The 9,034-nt window shown below is 44.6% G+C and overlaps 1 protein-coding gene across 1 annotated transcript in view; it reads left to right on the top strand.

Annotated features, from left to right (window-relative positions):
- Positions 1-5,781: 5,781 nt before the first annotated feature.
- Positions 5,782-9,034, top strand: part of T265_14491 (hypothetical protein) — a gene marked incomplete at both ends in the record, with an annotated part of 7,554 nt that continues 4,301 nt past the window's right edge. The window contains one exon of the mRNA XM_009173889.1: positions 5,782-6,432. Coding sequence (XP_009172153.1) covers positions 5,782-6,432 — 651 coding nt within the window. The remainder of the gene's footprint in view (positions 6,433-9,034) is intronic.

Raw genomic sequence — 9,034 nt, 5'->3', positions numbered from 1 at the left:
AGCACTAAGTCCATTCCCCGTCCACCTTTACTCTTTTCTTTACAATAAGGCTTTCAAATAAGTCATGGTTGTACGGCAGTGAAGCATCGGTGTTGAACACTGACGTCATGCTGCCGATGATGATGATGACGGAATACTACTCATACTTGTGTCTGTTAGTCAGTCCCGGGGGTGTATCCGCCATCTGATGGAGGCGGCACAGAGATACCTGAGTCTAGTTATTCAACACCATTTAAATTATCGCGCGCTCTGACCCCGGGGAGTCAAATACGCTGGAAGAGCTCTAAATTCTGTCATACAGTCAGAGCAAATGAACGAACTACGCTTACAGTGCGACACAGAAGAATGGGTTTCGGGAGCCACATGTTAACAAATCCGAACAGCAATGGGCTATGAGTAAAGACAATCCAGTCGACAATCTCGGATACGTGAGCGTGGTGAAGAACTCACTCTGTAGGCAAGAGCAATCTATGCTAGGAAAGCCGAGAAGCACAGTACAGGTGTTTCATCCTTATTGGGAATCTTTGTTCATAGCCACACCACTCTCGTTTGAACGGCCGTGTTGCTGTCTCGCCTGTTCAGACGTGATAATTCAGATGCGTCCAACATGCGTTGGTGGAGTAGTGGTTACACACTCGCCTCGCATGCCAGATGTCCGGGGTTCAAATATCGGCACGTCCATTGGAAATGCACTGCTGATGAGCTCTAATATGAGCAAAAATCGAGTCCAGTGCTTCCCTCTGGTGTGGATTCACCAGAATAATTGCGCCAGGACGGGAGGACGGCTGTTCAAACGGCAGTGGTGTGGCTATGGACAAAAATACCTATCCCGCGAAACCTCAAAATTATTGGGAATCATCAGCAGTGCGCATCTGACGAAGTGCCGAAGAATCTCGAACCCGGGGCCTCCTGGCTAGTAGTTTGAACACTTAACCGTTCGGCCACGAGTGGCTGACTTCAGCCGTAACATCTGCGACGAATTATACGTACTTGAGGATGGACCGGACCCCGAATGCCTTGGATCCTCGGAAGGCAAATTTTATGGTTTCGCCCTTCTTGGAGCTCATTAGATTCCGTCAAATTTAGGTTCTACTTGGATCCAAGTTGTACGCATTTGGCGAAATACACTCGTTTGTGGGTTGAGCTGAAGCCTAGCTGCATTTCTTTGTTATCATGTACTCTTCGGACGAATGGGTCACCTGAATTTCGCCTCATATTTCAGTTGGCACAACATTCGAGAGGCTGAAGTATATTTTCTAAGATTCGCTTGGGAACTGCACCTGACTGGGGAATCCTCAGAACGACAAAATCGGTAGTGTGTCACTGAGTACTGTTCGCCAACGTTTTGCATAGTGTGATATCTCAAGAAAGTCACGCCCAGAGAAAGACAGCACAGGAAGACGGGGCATCTTGTCTTGATAATCAGAAAGAAACAGTTCATTCGTGGACCAAGTACAGACACCAATAACCTCATGATCCACTCTGATTGGAGGACCTGATTGGAGCCCATGATGGTCCATAGAACGCCGATAGTCCTGTGGTGCATGCGTCACAGCTGTACATACTTACGAGTTGAACACTTTCTTTGTTGCCCTATGAAGGGCGACACGTTTCCGAAATCATTCAAACTACAGTGGTCTTCGGGTAAACGGGTCTATTTGACCTTTCACTGAATGGAGTGTCTCGGCTCTCAGAAAGACTTGGCAGGAGGTCAGCACAGCCTGATTGTGTGTATCCATATAGTCCTTATCGGTTCCTGTTTGAGACCACCCCACTGCTAACAACTCACATGCAAAGTGCAACGCGCTCATCTGAAAGTTCCGAGCCTCTTAGTGCGATCGGCTGCACTGTGTTCAATGTCCAAGACTATTTCCGGTAATGTGTTGGCATGCTGGTAACTTGGATTCTTTCATTGCCACCGGAAGTGTTTGGTCTGGATGACCGAGAGTGAAATGGCTATATCACGTTTTGCGATGAAATCGTGGTACCACGGCGGTCCTTGAACTTTCCACCTTCTCACAGGAATCTCTCCCCTAAGCGGACCACTTTGTCAGAAAAATTTACTGCGGAATAGTCAGGCAAAACACAGGACCATCAAAACTTATCGGCAGGTGTGGTCCTACTGTTATCCAACTGGATGAGAGGAATTAAGGAGACCAGACTGCTACCTGTTATGGTGATCATCTTCTCTTTGGCTACAGCCAGGCTTAGCTATATTGATTGAATTGCAAACATTTCCAGCGTTCTCACTGAGCAGGTCGCAAGAAACGAGATGTGTTCGCCCCTAAAACATGAAATGCAAATCGTTCGAAAAGGGAACGGGAAACTGATGGACTAATGTGGGTCTGTTAACCACCCAACTCGAACCAAAGTGAGCTAAGCTCACAAAAAACGGCGAAAAGTGACTAGATGCAGTAAATGTGATTCATAAATTCTTTCTCACAGCAGCATCTTCTGCTCGAGGAAAATTATTTTCATGCCTGAAGACAGCGAAGCAACGATTACAGTTCAACCGTCAAAGGATGCGCTCATTTGAACATTTCTGGGTACACCTGTGCTTCACGCTACTAAACGTAAGGAATTTAATGCTATCGAGAAATACACTCATTTACAAATCAATTTGGTTTTAAAGAGAGACTCAACTGAATCTGTCGTATATGATATTCTACGACTGAATGTGCTGCACGCAGGCCGCCTCATGATTCAGTTGGCACGGTATTCGAGATATCGCAGTATATTTTCATAAAGGGCGAAACCGGTCGTGGGCCGTCGACGAATTTTCAGCGACCTTGTGAGTAGTTTCCTTTATGAGAACTTTATGCTATCTTCAGAAGACGTCCAAATCTGCTTGAGACCTATTCGGTGCTTGTGTGTGTCAGCAGGTTTATAAATAGTCAACAGGTTTATTAAATAGTACAACCCGAATATTTAGAGTTGCTAAACTTCTGGAGACTTATTTATGGCCGCAGAGGAAGTTCATGACACTCGATTTGGTTACATTCTGATACATCTCGCTGGAAAAATGGATACAACAAAATGTAACAAAATCATGAGTCTTGATCTAGTTGCGAGGCTAGAGACATGTCTGCCCGATTCGGACAACGGCAGTACGTACTGGAGGGTCTACACTGTACCGTAAAAGAACTAAAGAGTGATTCTGTCTTTTTACGGTTCATTACGGCGTCAGCGTTCGTCCCTACTAATGGTATTCTGCCTTATCCGGTTTTGAATTCTTTGGGTTTGCTTCGGCTTCACATGTTCACAAATCCGGCGCCGAGTGAACTGTCTGTTTTTACCACAGTGGACGTAAGCGCATACTGGTTCAAATACAGTTGACGGGCAACCATAACCAATCGCCTCAAATTCGTCCTTACCTCAACCAGTTGATATTGGAATGTGTCCAGGGATATGGACGGAATACATTAAATTCATTCTGAACCGAAGGGACACTCTACTCTTTGCATTGATCGAGGCTGCCTAATTCGGTTTTTCTTCCGGTAGACTAATTTATCAATATTCAAAATGCACCCGCCGTCCGCAGAAACATCGACGCGAGGTTTGGTTTTTCTCGGCCGTTTCACTTCATTGGAAACTGGATCAAATATTTCATCCCAGCTAGCGGCTCCTTCGTCTTTCCACGTTTTTTGGCCACAAATTAATAAAGTACTCATTAAAGTATCGGACGTCGAGAGTGAGAGACAAAAATGCGCCGGTAATCTGAACTGCGTTCAGTCAGATTAAGGCAGGAATGTGAGGACACCTAGGACAAGTGTAAAGTAGTAATGAAACTGATTTTTAATCATTTAGTCAACCCCGCAAACTCAGACAATTCGATCGCGACTAACTGTCGATTTTGTAATCAACTATCCGGTGTTTGACCGACTACATTACATGAAACTGTATATCTTAAAGATTTAAGAGTGACCTTGTTTACTTCACGTGATTCAAAGTAGCGTATTCTGCCATTGACCCGCCAGTCTCAAAAAGTACAATTTACGAACCGAAACAGAATAGTGGTGAGTCTCATTCAATCACAGGAATAACTGAGATTCACTCAGGACGTCATGAAATATGTGTGAGAACTGTTCAACAAATATCCTGCTGGCGAAAATGAGTAGCCCACTCAACCAGTAAAGATTATTTCATGAGATACATTTGGAAGTGTTTGCGCACTACATGTATGTTGAACAAATCGTTCTGAGTGAAAAAATAACGTATGGTATTATCAGAAAAATACTGATTGGTACACTGCGGCCTCTGATAGCGCAAGTAGGCATGAACAATGTTCAAATCTGTTCTTGGCTTCGCGAACAGCCACTTGAACCACAGTGAGACAGTCACGTGACAGTTTATTGATTGACCAATTGACTGGCACGCAAAGAAAAGGCGGTCAGTTGTGGATGCCTGTACGTACGGGCAGAGTTCTGCAACAAATGTTGTGAGTCCTGTACGCAGGGCAGTTGAAGCAATAACCGAGTCAAAAGTTCTAAAAAGGACTGTGCGACACCTCATCGAGCACTTCACACCAAACACTGAGGGACACATTAAGTTAGGTTGATCACAATCGTTCAATCGTCTTGTCAGTTAATACATACTGTGAATTTGTTTGAAAACCCATCCAATGAGTGGTGCCATCAAGCTGCTAGATATTTGGTTGTCCTCACATGATTTGGTCATCAGTTAAGCACTTCGATGTTTCTAGTACTGTTCCATTGTATTCACTGTCAGACCTCATTCCCTCGAGTCCGCAAGGGGTGCGTGGTGTTAAGCTGCTAGCCAACGCAGTGTCTTCGCCGCACCAAGGCCAAGGCCACTAAGGGTGAAAGGAAGAAGGCCTTTGCTGCGGAGTTATCTATTAAACACCGACTGAACAGTTAGAGACTACCAGACAGGGAAGCAAAACTCTCATATGCGTCTTGTTTACAAAACTGAATATTCACCTTTTCCTTGAACGCGTCCTCCTGAACTTTCCTGGATATTCATTGACTGTTACTCAATTTCAAGCAAATGCTACAGAGCGACTGCACAAATTCAGTAATAAATTTCAGGCAAAGCGGACTTACGAGAAAACATACTACTCGCATTCCCCCATCAGTAGCATCACCGGTACAAGGGTACCATTTCCTATCATGTTTATCTAGAAAGTTAGTGTGAGACTAATTTTAAGTGTCACTCAACAGATTAACAGCTTCGGCTTTGATCGAGCCATAACATATTACGCGACTCTGTCAGTGAAAATCCAAAGGGAAAATCAATGTATCGAAAATGATAGTGCCACCTAGGATTGAGTTCAAATCTAATCTAGCAAGCAAGATAGACATTCGATTTCCACCCGCCCTGTTTGCCGCAGACTCTGCCGACACTTTCTCAAAGCGTAATTCTTACTGGCAGATTACCAACAAAATAATGTGTGATCTTCGTTAAATCCTTTCAGTTTCATTACGTAGGTTACATATTCGTTTTATTCGCCTTATATGCTTGCTCTTTGAAAGTCGGGTATGAAAACTGCTAAAGATTGTGCGCATTTTCACGATGTCTGCTGCAACTCGCTTCAGATCCAACTACCTTCATTTGCATATTAATTTAGTTTTGGAGAGAGGTCCAACTGAATCCAGCCGAACCGCTTGTTTATAATAATCTTTCGTATTAGTGGCGTGTTGCTTCAGCCCTGTTAATCTAAGTAGCTGGATGAAATTGGTCTGAGCAGGAAAGTCACATTTGCCGATACCTCAACGTGTCTTTCCCCAACACAGGCATCTACCTACTTCCTGTTTCATATAGATATTTTCACTCAACACTTCTACCGGTGAGTTACGAACACAGCATTCCTTAGACAGAGAACAGACTCCACTACATCGCGACCATCACCGTCTCGTCATAATCGCAAAGGATGGGGGAAAACCGTCGAGGAGCTCCAGTTTGCTTGTCTTCGTCAGGCTGCTCGATACGAATGATAATTATCCTCGGATGCATTTGCTTGATTACGGCTCCCAACCGATATACAATCAACCGACCGTTACACACCAGCTGACAGAACAGAGCGCAAAACTGTGGTCCGACTCGACATCGCTTTCTGAGGATCAGTGGACATCGCTTCCGGTAAATTTTGACCTGATAGGAATTCAGGAACCGGAAAAAGTCATCGCATCATTGGTCGTGGACGATTTGGACTTGAAAGAAAACGGAACTGTCTCCTGTCAGTTGGACCGACAACTGGTTCGCCTGAAACAAGCAGGAGAAGGCCGTTTGGTGGAAAAGGCTGTTGCCCGATTAAAGCCATTACTGGGAAAGTACGGTCGAATCTTAGTTGAGAAGCGTAGCAATCGATGGATGCACACCAGTCCAATGTTACAACGTCCCGCGGTTGAAAGCGACAGGATGTCTATATGGAATGACACGCAGGCAAAGGCATATGTCATTGAGACAATACAGGTAAGTAGGTGGCTTTTGACACTTTCATCATAGTTGAGCGTTCATGTTTATCCTACGTTCTTGCAGTGCAGCCAATTCTCATTTCGAGGTTTTCATTTGTTTCTCGGAGAACGCGACACTGGTTAGGTATGGGATGATGATGATGATGATCATCATCATCATCATCGTCATCATCATCATCATCATCGACAGCATGGCATCAGTGTTCAACATCGATGCTTCACTGTACACCATATTTGGGCAAGTTAGGCTTGTCGGTAGTTTGTTCTCAGTAGTGTGTCATCAAGCAGTTACGATCTATGGGGGGATACGTGCTGTGGTACGCTTCCAAACTGCTAATATTTCGACGCGCCAGCGTCAACACAGAACGAGTAGCCTTGAAACAAACAGAAAATGTTCACAACCAAGACATTTGAAGGTCATGCGGCAAGCTGGTGAAAGGAGACCGAAACTGGTCTCACCGGAATTCTACAGCTGATCTTAGTGGCCGGGGAGCAATCATCAACCTAGTCACCAGATGAACAGCATAGTCATCATCTTTACGATGGAGCCCTTTTGGCCAGACAATATGCACTTCTAACAGCATACTCAAGTGAATTCAATGACGGCGAAATACACTCATTTGCAAATTAATTTGATTTCGCGAGAGACTCACCTGGAACCAAGCTGCATCTCTCGTTTGTGATGTTTCCAGGCGACTGAATGTGCTGCACTGCTTCATGTTTCAGTCGCTACGATATTCGAGATGTCGTGATACATGTATGTATTTGTAATGCACTACTCATAAGGTTGCTGAAAATTCATCGACTGTCATTTTTGACCTGTTTTCTCATTGATGACGACAAAACACACAGTGATGACGAAAATACACACGATATTGCACGTAACACTGAACGCCTTTTCCCCGCCGTTGAGTTGTCAGACGAACTTATATTTTGGAACACTGTACGGAAGGGCCACTAGCAACTTTGAAATATAAAGATCTGTCAAGGACCTCCATACGTGGACAATGATTGACGTTTATCACCCCATCCAAGGACTGTTGTTAAGGCAACCTGCCGAGTTGCCACATGTCTCTTCATCATCTGATAATTCCACCCACGATTGCACGCTGTTCAAACGTGTAGTTAAGTGAGACAACGAGAAAGCCGGCCGGAGTCGAGCCTCGAATGATCGCTCGAAGCGTATGTAGGACTGGCTGTTCGAAATGACGTACCTTAGAAGTACATGATGCCATGAGTGACAAAGCTGCAACGGTCTCTTCGTGGACTACCATCGACCCATTTAGGTAGCTATCGCGCGCAAAAAAGATGAATGTACTGCCAACCGTCATACCAAGTGTAGGTGCACTTCTGACCAGGACCACCACCCTTAAATTTTAGAATGCTGGGAACGAGATTCGGAAAAAAACATCCGCGCGGTTTGTCCTGCAGAAACTAATAATTAAGCACAAGGTTTATTCAGGAAATAAAATCTTAACGGTTAAGAAGTGATGGGAGGGTAGTCGATGCAATCTGTTCAACTATTGATTATTATTCCTAACAAAACCGGAAAGAATTGGTTGATTTCTGTGTGCAGCTGACGAAAGAAAAAACAAGAAGTCAACATTCCCCACCAGCTCCTTCTTTGTGCTGTGTTGCGAAATTAAATTTCGACTGCCATATCCATTCGTCAGTGTTCCACTCAATCTTTCCCGGTGATGATTAATCACAGTCGCACAAGCGACCAAAAGACATTGACACGCCTGATTCCCTTGCCATTGGAACATTTAAAAAATCAACCCGATTGATTCACACATCGCCTGACCGTTTCCAACATTTTATCCTCTTTTTTTCATTGTCTGTGTCTCGCTTCGGCACCTAGCTATCCAAAATTCTGTCCTTTTTCATAATTCCCGTCTAAATAAAGCTTGGTTTGCTAGGCGACCCGAATTATCGGACGCTTGCTTATTCTCCTAGCTCATATTTAATTCCCCAAGTGTGATCCGGGTTGAAGAACGTTGTCTTTTCCTCCAACGTGAACGTTTTTTAAACTAAGCTTATTCACCACCAAGCCGATCAATAATCTGAGCGGTCTTGGCGAAATAGTGATGTGGCGCTGTCTTGGTGGCGTGGTCTTGTCCAGTGGTCTCCCAACCTCTCACTGTCAATAACGATAATTCATCAGAATACACAAAGGCACATTTCCCGAAGTTTGAACCACCAAGGAAGATTAGACTAGTCTTTTATGAGTCCAGTAAAAGTAGCATGCTTTTCCAAGATGTACCCCGGGACTAACATCTGTCTATCACCGATAATTCATCAGAATACACAAAGGCACACTTCCCGGGGTTTGAACCACCAAGGAAGATTAGAATAGTCTTTTACGAGTCCAGTAAAAGAAGCATGCTTTTGTCAAGATGTACCGCGGGACTAAGATCTGTCTATCACATCACGAAACGCTTGGGTGCTGTCGGTGCTTCTCGCCTTCCAGGATAAGGACCGCGTGACCCTCACTGTGCCTGGTTGGATACACTGCAATATATGGCTGCCAACCGATGTCAGTGGCATTCTTGTTGTCAGTTTCTATCCAGATTGCCTGAGTGAATGTCTGGAGGTGTAGG

The sequence above is a fragment of the Opisthorchis viverrini genome (assembly GCF_000715545.1).
Source record: "Opisthorchis viverrini unplaced genomic scaffold opera_v5_204, whole genome shotgun sequence".
Classification (NCBI taxonomy): domain Eukaryota; kingdom Metazoa; phylum Platyhelminthes; class Trematoda; order Opisthorchiida; family Opisthorchiidae; genus Opisthorchis; species Opisthorchis viverrini.
This window is presented reverse-complemented; position numbering and strand designations above follow the sequence as displayed.